Genomic DNA, 14,144 nt, shown 5'->3' with positions numbered 1-14,144 from the left:
ACAGAGTAGAAATAACTGTTTGGAATGTTCGAAGAGAAGCACCTTTCAATATACTTGCAGAAGAAGAGAAATGCAAGAATGTGACCCAAAGAAGCAGGAGGATGAGTACGTAATCAGCATCCATGCTTCTGAAGAACCGCTACCAGGCTCTCACACAGGACAACTATGAAGATGTACTTCAGAAAAGTGCTTTGCCCACAAAGAACACCGCAGTAAGAAATCAGAAGCCCCTTGAAGGGACAAAAGGAACACAAGCCGCTATCTGCCGACCGGACATTACATTGTAATAAGGTGGCACGGGGTGGTAGTCGTGAGCAAGTCCACTAAGGCACAGTCAGTGAGTACCCTGGCCCCATGCACATGATAGACAGTTCTGGTCCCAGCCCCGGATCACAGTGGTTTACACCTCAGAATCACGGCTGCTCTCCATGCTGTAACGGCATCCTCTGGATGCACAACATGTCACACTCTTTAAGGAGATGCCAAGCACATCGTCAGGGCAACGAAGGAGTGGCTTCATAAGAAGCATATGAAGGTCCTAGCATATGAAGCCAGTCTCCAGATCTCAACCCCATAGATGGATTTGAAAGTCCATGTAGCCCAGCAACAGGTCCAAAAGATCACTGATGTAGAGGTGATCTGCATGGAGGAATAGGCCAACATACCAACAACAGTGTGTGCCAACCTTATAAAGACTTACAGAAAACGTTTGACCTCTGCCATTGCCTACAAAGGATATATATAACAAAATATTGAGATGAACTTTTGTTATTGACCAAATACTTATTTTCCTCCATAATATGCAAAATTAATTTAGCCAAATAAGACAAGGTGATTTTCTAGATTTGTTTTCTCAATTTGACTCTCATAGTTGTGGTCTACCTATGATGTCAATTACAGGCCTCTCTCATCTTTTTAAGTGGGAGAACTTGCACAATTGGTGGCTGACTAAATACTTTTTCCCCCACTGTATATACAGAGCTTTTGTTTATAATGTCATTGGTTATTATTGTATTACCTGTATACTGACACTAATTACAGAGTTACTGCGTATAATGTCACGGGTGATCACTCTATTACTTGTACACTAACACTATATACAAAGCTGTTGTATATAATGTCACTGGTGGTAATAATAATGTTGTTAGTATTGTGGTTTGTATTGATCAGTATTGTAGTATTCAGTCACTATATGGTGGTAATGTGTGATCTGGTCGTGGTGTGTATGTATTTATCCTCTGTAGGTGGTTTTATTCGGTCACTATATGGTAGTAATTTGTGGTCTGGTCACGGTGTGGCAGTATTTGTCCCTTGCAGGTGGTATCATTTGGTCACTATGTGGTGGAATATGTAGTCTAGCTATGGTATGGCAGTATTTCTCCTTGTATGTGATATTTTTTGGTTACTTTATGCTGATAATATGTGGTATTATTCAGTAACAATGTGGTTTGTTCATGGTAGGACGTGTTTGTTCCTTGTATGGAGTATTATTCAGTCACTATGTGGTCTGGTCATGGTGTGATGGTATTTTTCCATTGTATGTGATGTTATTCGGTCACTATATGGTGGAATATGTAGTCTAGTTAAGGTGTGACGGTATTTCTATTTGTATGCGGTATTATTTGGTCGCTATGTGGTCTGGTCATGGTGTGGTGGTATTTCTTCCCTGCATATGGTATTATTGATCTTGGAATAGTGGATTGTGTTGTGTATGGTGGTCATTTCTTCTCTCTGATGTTAATTAGAAGAAGATTCTTTATTTCCATTAGAGATTAGATACTTGGAACACAGCGGCAGAGATGCACTTTCAGGGGTTCTCCTGTGAAAAAAGTAATCTCCTCTCCACAGGATAAATGATGACTTATTGATTGGAGGAGACTGACTGATGTGCCCCAATTGTCAGAATGTGGAACTTTAATCTCCATTAGACTGGAGTGGCGTATTCGACTTGACCACTGATCAATTCATTCACTCTGTGGCTGCACTTATTTTTTTTCTGGAAGGCCCAAAGTGAATGAATTGAGCTGCTGTCAGGCATCCTACCTACCTGCAGCTCCATTTCAAAATGGGGATAAGTGTCCTATCAGGGATAAATCTTCCTTATTTTTTCGATCGTTGCAGTTCCTAATGGTTGGACCTAAGCAATCACCTATCCTGTAGAACCCATGGATCTGTGATAACTTGTATTAACCAAAGAACCCCTTTAATGTGAACTACCATAGTTGTACATCCCAGTTATGGTGGTGCACAGTAGATGGATAACGGCTTACAGATATTTGCATATAGCTGTAGCGTGGACCCCTAGGGTCTCTTCCCCCTGTAGGCCCCAGACACCCCAGTCTGACCCTATGTATGTCACATCTGAGTGCAGTCCTATGTTTCAAACGCACCAATAGACTTTTATAGGTGCGTGTGATCTGATTTTCGGATGAGCTTGCAGCATGCTGCAATTGAATTCTCATGCTGAATGGACATGAGAAAAAACTTGCAGATCTGCACTGCCTCATAATATAACATTGGTCCGAGTGCTGTCTAATAAAACATTGGATAGCACTCGGCCGTGTTATATGCTAGTGTGAGCGAACCCTACAAGCGACTTCTGGTTCTCACATTAACCCCAATGTTGTGATAACGTGAGTCAGAATATCAGTCACGTAAGGGAGAAGACAACCAAAGACAGCGATCCCTGAGTATATTACTACACTTACACTACATATACATTTATACACTAATGTAAGTTGTTATAATCATAAATTCTATCATGATACATTTACTTTCCATTTAAAACTTACTTTATAGTAATTTTCATTAGAACCAATTGCCTTAGAAAGCCCAAAATCACTAATTTTGGCATAATGTTGAGTCACCAAAAGCACATTTCTTGCTGCTAAATCCCTGTGGACAAAATTCTTTTCTTCTAAGTACTTCATTCCCATGGAAACTTGATGGACGAGTTCTGTTAAATTTTTTTCAGAAATATCCCTAAATATCACAAAAGAAATAAATATTTTATTGAAAAGTTGCAAAAAGTAGGCATCTCTAATTGATTTCAGTTATTTTCAGCAGCCTGCTCATCAGCACTGTTTTCTGTGCTGTCCTTGGGTTGGAGAAGTCAAGAAGCGGATAGCTTAGAGTGCAGGAAATGCAAGGTGAACTGACTGCAGTAAAGTGGAGGTCTTCTGCAAGCAATGGAAGCAAGAGATGCGGCTGAATCTCCACCCAGAGGTTGTACAAATTGTGAAGAAGCACAGAGGTACAGTAATTCCTTATTGGAGTTGTTGAATCTGCATATTGACTTTGCTGTTTGTACTGCAAGTGTGTGTGTATATATGTGCTTGCATATACTGTAACCTGTGAACCTGTACAGTGGGGAAAAAAAGTATTTAGTCAGTCAGCAATAGTGCAAGTTCCACCACTTAAAAAGATGAGAGGCGTCTGTAATTTACATCATAGGTAGACCTCAACTATGGGAGACAAACTGAGAAAAAAAAATCCAGAAAATCACATTGTCTGTTTTTTTTTCATTTTATTTGCATATTATGGTGGAAAATAAGTATTTGGTCAGAAACAAGCAATCAAGATTTCTGGCTCTCACAGACCTGTAACTTCTTCTTTAAGAGTCTCCTCTTTCCTACACTCATTACCTGTAGTAATGGCACCTGTTTAAACTTGTTATCAGTATAAAAAGACACCTGTGCACACCCTCAAACAGTCTGACTCCAAACTCCACTATGGTGAAGACCAAAGAGCTGTCAAAGGACACCAGAAACAAAATTGTAGCCCTGCACCAGGCTGGGAAGACTGAATCTGCAATAGCCAACCAGCTTGGAGTGAAGAAATCAACTGTGGGAGCAATAATTAGAAAATGGAAGACATACAAGACCACTGATAATCTCCCTCGATCTGGTGCTCCACGCAAAATCCCACCCCGTGGGGTCAGAATGATCACAAGAACGGTGAGCAAAAATCCCAGAACCACGTGGGGGGACCTAGTGAATGAACTGCAGAGAGCTGGGACCAATGTAACAAGGCCTACCATAAGTAACACACTACGCCACCATGGACTCAGATCCTGCAGTGCCAGACGTGTCCCACTGCTTAAGCCTGTACATGTCCGGGCCCGTCTGAAGTTTGCTAGAGAGCATTTGGATGATCCAGAGGAGTTTTGGGAGAATGTCCTATGGTCTGATGAAACCAAACTGGAACTGTTTGGTAGAAACACAACTTGTCGTGTTTGGAGGAAAAAGAATACTGAGTTGCATCTATCAAACACCATACCTACTGTAAAGCATGGTGGTGGAAACATCATGCTTTGGGGCTGTTTCTCTGCAAAGGGGCCAGGACGACTGATCCGGGTACATGAAAGAATGAATGGGGCCATGTATCGTGAGATTTTGAGTGCAAACCTCCTTCCATCAGCAAGGGCATTGAAGATGAAATGTGGCTGGGTCTTTCAACATGACAATGATCCAAAGCACACCGCCAGGGCAACGAAGGAGTGGCTTCGTAAGAAGCATTTCAAGGTCCTGGAGTGGCCTAGCCAGTCTCCAGATCTCAACCCTATAGAAAACCTTTGGAGGGAGTTGAAAGTCCGTGTTGCCAAGCGAAAAGCCAAAAACATCACTGCTCTAGAGGAGATCTGCATGGAGGAATGGGCCAACATACCAACAACAGTGTGTGGCAACCTTGTGAAGACTTACAGAAAACGTTTGACCTCTGTCATTGCCAACAAAGGATATATCACAAAGTATTGAGATGAAATTTTGTTTCTGACCAAATACTTATTTTCCACCATAATATGCAAATAAAATGAAAAAAAAAAACAGACAATGTGATTTTCTGGATTTTTATTTCTCAGTTTGTCTCCCATAGTTGAGGTCTACCTATGATGTAAATTACAAACGCCTCTCATCTTTTTAAGTGGTGGAACTTGCGCTATTGCTGACTGACTAAATACTTTTTTTCCCCACTGTATATGTTTACATGCCTTTACATACGAACAGCACAGTTCCCATATATGGATAAATACAGGACAATAAGAAGAGATCCCAAAAATTAGAGCTAAAGCAATTAATTTTATTTGACAATATTTAAAAACCTTATGCATAAAAAATCAGAAATGCTGTTAGGGGACGCCAAGTACAAAATAATAGTAGGGGACAGTGGGGTATCATGTGAAGTATAAAGTGGGTAGCTGCAATGGGTAAATAAAAGTACATTGACCCCCCTTATAACAGACTAGATGGTGGCCCGATTCTAACGCATCGGGTATTCTAGAATCTTTTTCTCCGCGCCGCAGATCTCCCGACGGAGGCCTGCGTCGCGACCAATCAGCACCGCGGAATTTCTGTTACAGACAGACAGAATTAGATGATTATATAGTAGACTAGATGGTGGCCCGATTCTAACGCGTCAGGTATTCTGGAATATGCATGTAGTTTATTTATGAAGTTTTAATAATAATGCAATAATGCACCTCCTAATCCTGATATGCATGGTCCTCTCACCCTCCAATCCTGATATGCATGGTCCTCTCACCCTCCAATCCTGATATGCATGGTACCCCTCCCCCCTATCCTGGTATGCATGGTCCCCTCACCCCCCAATCCTGATATGCATGGTCCCCTCACCCCCAATCCTGATATGTATGGTCTTCTTTCCACACCCAATCCTGATATGCATGGTATCTCTCACCCCCCAATTCTAGTAAGCATGGTCCCCTCACCCCCCTTTCTTGGTATGCATGGTCCCCCTCACCCCTCTTTCCTGGTATGCATGGTCCCGTCTCCCCCCTTTCCTGGTATGCATGGTTCCCTCACGCCCCAATCTTGATATGCATGGTCCCCTCAGCCCCCAATCCTGATATGCATGGTCCTCTCACCCCCCAATCCTGATATGCATGGTACCCCTCACCCCCCAATCCTGGTAAGCATGGTCCCCTCACCCTCCAATTCTGGAATGCATGGTTCTTTCACCCCCCATTCCTAGTATGCATGGTCCTCTCACCCCTCTTTCCTGGTAAACATGGTCCCCTCACCCCCCTTTCCTGGTATGCATGGTCCCCTCACCCTCCTTTCCTGGTATGCATGGTCCCCTTACCTCCCTTTCGGTTACAGACAGACAGACAGGATAAGACGATTATATATATAGAAAACAAACATAGGGTATAACATGAAAATCAATATATTATTACAGCACCTCAAACCCTCACTTAGAGGCAAACCCATAGGGTAAATAAAACAGTCATGAGGCAAATACAAAATTGAAAAAATTAAGCAAGTGCCTACTCTATCTATACAGTCCCTCTTAGTGGAAATGACTGAGGCCTGGTCACGTCAGAAAAGAGATACAATGGTAGCCGCCACATGTCATGTGTGTAAACCTGGAGCCAAAAGCTAAAGATATTGTGAAATGCGTATTACCTGTAGGGAATAAATCGATCACAAAGAGAGTGCTTCACATGTCCCTTCACTCTGGCTCATATTTCGCCCCTCACCCCGTCAGTATCTCCTTTCTGACATGACCAGCCCTTGGTCATTTAAAGAGGGACTGTATAGTTAGAGTAGGTACCTCCTTAATTTTGTATTTGCCTGGTGACAGTTTCATTTACCCTGTGGGTTTGCCTCTAAGTGAGGGTTTGAGGAGGTGTAATTATATATTGATTCTTAGTTTATACTCTGTTGTTGTTTAACTGTTATAAGGGGGTCATTGTACATTTAGTTACCCCTTGCAGCTACCCATTTTATACTTCATGTGAAACCCCTCTGCCCCCCACTGGTATTTTGTGCTTAGCATCCCCTATCGCCATTTCTGCTTTTTTATGTACAGTGAGTATGAAAAGTATTCAGACCCCTTTAAATTTTTCACTTTTTGTTTCCTTGCAGCCATTTGGTAAATTCAAGAAAGTTCATTTTTTTCTCATTAACGTACAATCTGCACCCCATCTTGACTGAAAAAAATCAGAAATGTAGAAATTTTTGCAAATTTATTAAAAAAGAAAAACTGAAATATCACATGCTCATAAGTATTCAGACCCTTTGCTCAATATTGAGTAGAAGCATTCTTTTGAGCTAGTATAGCCATGAGTCTTTTTGGGAATGAAATGATGCAACAAGTTTTTCACACCTGGATTTTGTGATCCTCTCCAGTTCCGTCAGGTTGAGTGGTGAAATTTGGTGGACAGCCATTTTCAGGGCTCTCCAGAGATGCTCAACTGGGTTTAGGTAAGGGCTCTGGCTGGGCCAGGCAAGAATAGTCACAGAGTTGTTCTAAAGCCACTCCTTTGTTATTTTAGCTGTGTGCTTAGGGTCATTGTCTTGTTGGAAGGTGAACCTTGGGCCAAGTCTGAGGTCCACAGCACTCTGGAAGAGGTTTTCATCCAGGATATCTCTGTACTTGGACACATTCATGTTTCCTTCAATGGCAATCCTGTCCCTGCAGCTAAAAAGCATCCTCATAGCATGATGCTGCTACCATCATATTTCACTGTTGGGATTGTATTGGGCAGGTGATGAATAGTGCCTGGTTTTCTACACAAATAACGTTTAGAATTATCACCAAAAAGGTCTATCTTTGTCTCATCAGACCAGAGAATCTTATTTCTCATAGTCTGGGAGTTCTTCATGTGCTTTTTTTTAGCAAACTCTATGCCGTCTTTCATATGTTTTGCACTGAGGAGAGGTTTCCGTTAGGCCAATCTGTCATAAAGGCTTGACTGGTGGAGGGCTGCAGTGATAGTTGACTTTGTGGAACTTTCTCCCATCTCCCTACTGCATCTGTGGAGCTCAGCCACAGTGATTTGGGTTTTTTTCTTTACCTCTCTCACCAAGGCTCTTCTCCCACGATTGCTCAGTTTGGCTGGACGGCCAGGTATAGGAAGACTTCTGGTGGTCCCAAACTTCTTCCATTTAAGGATTATGGAGGCCACTGTGCTATTAGGAACCTTGAGTACTGCAGAAATTCTTTTGTAACCTTGGCCAAATGTGTGCCTTGCCACAATGCTGTATCTGAGCTCCTTGGCCAGTTCCTTTGACCTCATAATTCTCACTGGTATTAATTAAACACAGTTGAATCCCAATGAAGCAGTAGAACTCTCTCAAGGAGTATCACAAGGAAATGGACAGCATGTGACTTAAATATGAGTGTCTGAGCAAAGGGTCTGAATACTTATGACCATGTGATATTTTGGTTTTTCTTTTTTAATAAATTTGCAAACATTTCTACATTTCTGTTTTTTTCCGTCAAGATCGGATGCAGAGTGTACATTAATGAGAAAAAAATGAACTTTTTTGAATTTACCAAATGGTTGCAATGAAGCAAAGAGTGACAAATTTAAAGAGGTCTGAATACTTTCCATACCCACTGTATGATGTTTTTAAATATTGTCAAATGAAATTATTTTATCTCCAATTTTCTAGATCACTTTTTATTGTCCTGTACTGTATTTATCAACATATGGGAATTGTGTTGTTCTATTGTACATGAAGTACCCTTTCCAATTTAAGACATTTTGTTGATCTAATTATGCCATTACATATATCTATTACATATACAGCTGAAACTAGAAGATTACATACACTATATAAAAGAAACATATGCATGTTTTTGTCAATATCTGACATGAAATCGGAATAAACCTTTCCCAATTTAGGTCAATTAGGATTACCATAATTATTAATATTTGCCAAATGCCAGGATAATGAGAGAGAGAGAGAGAGAGAGAGAGAATGTTTTAAGGCATTTTTTATTACTTAGTACAAAGTCTAAAGGTTACATACACAAAGATTACTATGCCTTTAAACATTTCTGGATTGCCAATATTATAAAGTCATGTGTTTGGAAGCTTCTGATGGCCACATCTGAGTTAATTAGAGACACACATGTGGATGTATTTTAATGCACACCTGAAACACACTGCTTCTTTGTGTAGCATAATGGGAAAGTATAAAGAAATCAGTCAAGATATCAGAAAGAGAATTGTGGACTTGCACAAGTCTGGCTCATCCTTGGGTACAATTTCAAAATACCTGATGGTGTCTAGTTCATCTGTAGAAACAATTATACACAAGTACAAACAAGACGGCAATGTCCAGCCATCACACCGCTCAGGAAGGAGATGGGTTCTGTTTCCCAGAGATGAACGTGCTTTTGTCCAACATGTGCATATCAACCCAAGGACAAAAGCAAAAGACCTTGTGAAGATGATGGTAGAAGTTGGTAAGATTGTGTCAATATCCACAGTGAAACAAGTACTGTATCAACATGGGCTGAAAAGCCACTCTGCCAGGAAAAATTCATTACTCCAAAAGAAATATAAAAATGCCAGATTAATGTTGCTAATGGTAATCAATAGATTTTATCTACCTTTAAATGGTAGATAAAATCTTTTTTCTGTTGAAACATAGTGAGTGAGGTGAAAGATGAGTTAGGTACCATCCCGATTGGGTGCACCTTGCTGTGGTGGGATGGTTTTAATGCTTTTTTGATCAAAATAGCGTTAATTAAGTACCCTATTTTATTTACTTGTTCTATAACTCTCATTTACTTGTTACATGACATTTTATTTGCCCATATACTCATATTTTTCTCTAAATGTTGCCGTATAGTTGATGTGTCTAAATAGAGACACCTATGCACAACTCTATGGGGGAAGAGATTTTATCCCTGTGTGGGTACTCAAACGTGCACCGAGGCTTATATGGGTATAAAAGGCTACAAGTATCAATGTGTGAATGAAGAGGTTTATAATAATATCACTGTTTCTTAAAATACCTGTTTTTAGTCAAAAATTTATTCAGGGGTCCAAGCTCTGCCAACTCCATTACCAACATCCAAAATTCAGCTTCACAAATGCCAATCATTCTGACAATGTATGGGTTATCCAGTTGCTGCATCACTTTAGCCTCTTCCAGAAGTTCTTGTTGAATGGACGGGTCATTGCCCTCGTTTTTAAGAATTTTAACTGCGACTTTTCTTTCAGATCTGTAAATATCGACAGAATTTTGGTAAATCAAGGTTCTGGTTTTTTACATAACAAGTGAACGTGCTCCTCACAACTGAAAATTTCTTTCATAACTAAAGTCTTCAAATGTACTTTTTTTAATTGATTTTTTTGCTCTAATCCTTATTTGACATGATCTTAGTCCTTTGTGCCAAAAATGTTCTGGAATGTTGCTATCTAAGGCTAGTTTCACACTAGCGTTCCTGCCGTCTGCGCACGGCCGCCGATAATCCCCGCCCCCTGCCGCACCCCCTCCTGACATCACCGCCTATTACATGGTCGCATGCGATCTGCGCACTCTATCTTTAATATAGGGTGCGCAGACCGTGCACTGACCGTGCGCTAGTAGGATTTTTGAGCAGCGCTACAGGTATGCTGACAAAAAGCTACCATGTCTATGTGAGGGAGGCCAGGACACCATTGCCCGGAGTCCTCGGCCACGACTACAGTTCTGGCCGAACCTTACAATTATTTAAGGCTGTTTCTTCAGATTATGCTAACCACCCCCAATATTAACTCCTTCTTGACATCTGATGTACTATCCCATCCATGGGGAGCTCCGCTAATCGCAGCCGGGTGTCAGCTGATTATCACAGCTGACACCCGGCACTATGTGTCAGGGGCGGTTACGGACCACCCCCGGCACGTTAACCCCTGGCACACTGCGATCATACATGATCGCTGTGTACCGGGGGTTTAGGGACGCATCGGGAGGGAGGGGGCTCCCTCCGTGCTTCCCTGAGACCCCCGCAGCAGAGCGATGTGCAGCACTGCTGCAGGGGCCTCCTTTCCTGCAGGGAGGCAGCTTCCTCAGTGCCTGCAGAGCGCAGGCATGAGGAAACCTGCTGCAGTGCCTGTGTCAGATCGCTGATCTGTCACAGCGCTCTGTGATGTGTCAGATCAGCGATCTGGCACATGACAGTTATGTCCCCCCTGGGACATTGTAATAAAGTAAAAAAAAAAAAATGTAAAAATAATTTATAAAAAATTGCTAAATAAATAAAAAAAATATATATACTCCCTAATAAATTCATTTTTTGGAAATAAAAAAACCAAATAATAAAAGTACACATATTTAGTATCGCCACGTCCGTAATGACCCGCCCTATAAAACTGTTCCATTAGTTAACCCCTTTAGCAAACCCCTTAAAAAGTAGAAATAAAAACAAGCAAAAAACAATGCTTTATTATCATACCGCCAAACAAAAAGTGCAGTAACGCGCGATCAAAAAGACGGATATGAACAACCATGGTACCGCTGAAAACGTCATCTTGTCCCGCACAAAACGAGCTGCCACACAGCATCATCAGCGAAAAAATAAAAAAGTTATAGCTCGCAGAATAAAGCAATGCAAAGATAATTATTTTTTATATAAAATTGTTTTCATTGCATAAAAGTGCCAAAACATAAAAAAAGACATAAATGAGGTATCGCTGTAATCATACTGACCCGAAGAGTAAAAACCGCTTTATCAATTTTACCGCACGTGGAACGGTTTAAACGCACCCCCCAAAAGAAATTCTTGAATTCTTTTGTTCATTCTGCATCCCAAAAATCAGAGTAAAAAGTGATCAAAAAAGACACGTACCAATAAAAACATCAACTCATCCCGCAAAAAATGAGACCTCACATGACTCGGTGGGTCAAAATGTGGAAAAATTATAGCTCTCAAAATGTGGTGATGCAAAAACTATTTTTACAATAAAAAGTGTATTTTAGCGTGTGACAAGCTGTCAAGCATAAAAACTCGCTATAAATAGTAAATAAACCCCCCTTTATCACCCCCTTAATTAGGGAAAAATAATAAAATTAAAAAAAAATGTATTTCCGTTTTCTCATTAGGGTTAGGGCTAGGGTTAGGGTTAGGGCTGAGATTAGGGTTAGGGGTGTGTTGGGATTAGGGTTGGAGTTAGAATTGGGGGGTTTCCACTGTTTGGGGACATCAGGTGCTCTCCAAACGCAGCATGGCGTCTTATCTCAGTTCCATCCAATTCTGCGTTGAAAAAGTCAAATGGTGCTCCTTCCCTTCCAAGCTCTACCATGCACCCAAACAGTGTTTTACCCCCACATATGAGGTATCATCCTACTCAGGACAAATTGCAAAACAACTTTTGGGGTCCAATTTCTCCTGTTAACCTTGGGAAAATAAAAAAATTGGGGACTAAAAGATCATGTTTGTGGAAAAAATATGATTTTTTTATTTTCACACCCGGGAGTTATAAACTTCTGTGAAGCACTGGGTGTTCAAAGTGCTAACCACACATCTAGATAAGTTCCTTAGGTAGTCTAGTTTCCAAAATGGGGTCACTTGGGGGGGGTTTCCACTGTTTAGGTACATCAGGGGCTCTCCAAAGGAAACATGACACCCGCAGACCATTCCATCAAAGTCTGCATTCCAAAACGTTAATACTTCCCTTCCGAGCCCTGACGTGTGCCCATACAGTAGTTTTCACCCACATATGGGGTATCAGGGTACTCAGGACAAATTGCACAACAACTTTTGGGGTCCAATTTCTCCTGTTACCCTTGGTAAAATAAAAAAATTGGGAACTAAAAGATCATGTTTATGGAAAAAATATGATTTTTTTATTTTCATGCCTGGGCGTTATAAGCTTCTATGAAGCACTGGGGGGTTCAAAGTGCTCACCACACATCTAGATAAGTTCCTTAGGGGGTCTAGTTTCCAAAATGGTGTCATTTGTGTGGGGTTTCCACTGTTTAGGGAAATCAGGGGTTTTCCAAACGCGGCATGGCGTCCAATCCCAATTCCAGACAAAAAAGTCAAATGGCGCTGCTTCCCTTCCAAGCTGTGCCATGCGCCCAAATAGTGGTTTACCCCCACATATGGGGTATCAGCGTACTCAGGACAAATTGTACGATAACGTTTGGGGTTCTGTTACCCTTGGAAAAATAAAAATTGAGGGTGAAAAGATCATTTTTGTGGAAAAAATGTGATTTTTTTAAAATTGTACGGCTGTACGTTATAAACTTCTGTGAAGCCCTTGGGGGTTCAAAGTTTGCACCACACATCTTGATAAGTTCCTTCGGGGTCTAGTTTCCAAAATGGTGTCATTTGTGGGGGGTTTCCACTGTTTTGGTACATCAGGGACTTTCCAAACGCGACATGGCGTCCAATCTGAATTCCAGCCAATTTTGCATTGAAAAAGTCAAACAGCGCTCCTTCCCTTCTGAGCTCTGCCTTGCGCCGAAACAGGGGTTCCCTCCACATATCAGGTATCAACGTACTCAGGACAAATTGCACAATAACTTTTGCAGTCCAATTTCTCCTGTTACCCTTGGTAAAATAAAACAAATTGGACCTAATTTAATTTTTTGGTGAACAAAAGTTAAATGTTCATTCTTTTAACATTCAAAAAAATTCCTGTGAAGCACCTGAAGCTTTAATAAACTTCTTGAATGTGGTTTTGAGCACCTTGAGGGGTACAGTTTTTAGAATGTTATCACCTTTGGGTATTTTCTATCATACAGACCCCTCAAAGTGACTTCAAATGTGATGTGGTCCCTAAAAATAAAATGGTGTTGTAAAAATGAGAAATCGCTTGTCAATTTTAACCCTTATAACTTCCTAACAAAAAAAATTTGGTTCCAAAGTTGTGCTGATGTAAAGTAAACATATGGGAAATGTTACTTATTAACTATTTTGTGTGCCATATCTCTGTGATTTAAGGGCATAAAAATTCAAAGTTGGAAAATTGTGAAATTTTCAAAATATTCGCCAAATTTCCATTTTTTTTCACAAATAAACGCAAGTGATATCAATGAAATTTTACCACTAACATGAAGTACAATATGTCAGGAGAAAACGATGTCAGAATCACCGGGATCCATAGAAGCGTTTCAGAGTTATTACCTCATAAAGGGACAGTGGTCAGAATTGTAAAAATTGGCCCGGTCATGAACGTGCAAACCACCCTTGGGGGTAAAGGGGTTAATAGACTTAAAGAGTGCTTCATGACTGCTCCAGTTTTGATTCAACCTGATCTTCAGAAACAGTTTATCGTAGAGGTGGATGCCTCAGAGGTTGGGGTGGAGGCTGTTTTGTCTCAAGGTCCTAGATCCCTGACAAAATTAAGGCCATGTGCTTTTATTTCTAGGAAGTTTTCAGCTCCTGAGAGAAATTAT

The 14,144-nt window shown here is 40.9% G+C and overlaps 1 protein-coding gene across 3 annotated transcripts in view; it reads right to left on the bottom strand.

Moving 5' to 3' along the window:
• Positions 1 to 14,144, bottom strand: part of SYK (spleen associated tyrosine kinase) — a 546,937-nt gene that overhangs the window by 52,904 nt on the left and 479,889 nt on the right. For all 3 annotated transcript variants that reach the window (XM_073575337.1, XM_073575336.1, XM_073575338.1), the window contains 2 exons: positions 9,772 to 9,981; positions 2,793 to 2,982 (listed from right to left, as the gene is read on the bottom strand). In XM_073575337.1, the coding sequence (XP_073431438.1) occupies positions 2,793 to 2,982; positions 9,772 to 9,981 (400 nt within the window). The remainder of the gene's footprint in view (positions 1 to 2,792; positions 2,983 to 9,771; positions 9,982 to 14,144) is intronic.

The sequence above is a fragment of the Dendrobates tinctorius genome, unplaced genomic scaffold (assembly GCF_039654945.1).
Source record: "Dendrobates tinctorius isolate UK_male_01 unplaced genomic scaffold, ASM3965494v1 ptg000044l, whole genome shotgun sequence".
NCBI classification, from domain to species: Eukaryota; Metazoa; Chordata; class Amphibia; order Anura; family Dendrobatidae; genus Dendrobates; species Dendrobates tinctorius.
Note: the sequence above shows the minus strand (reverse complement) of the source record. Positions and strands in the feature narration are given on the sequence as shown.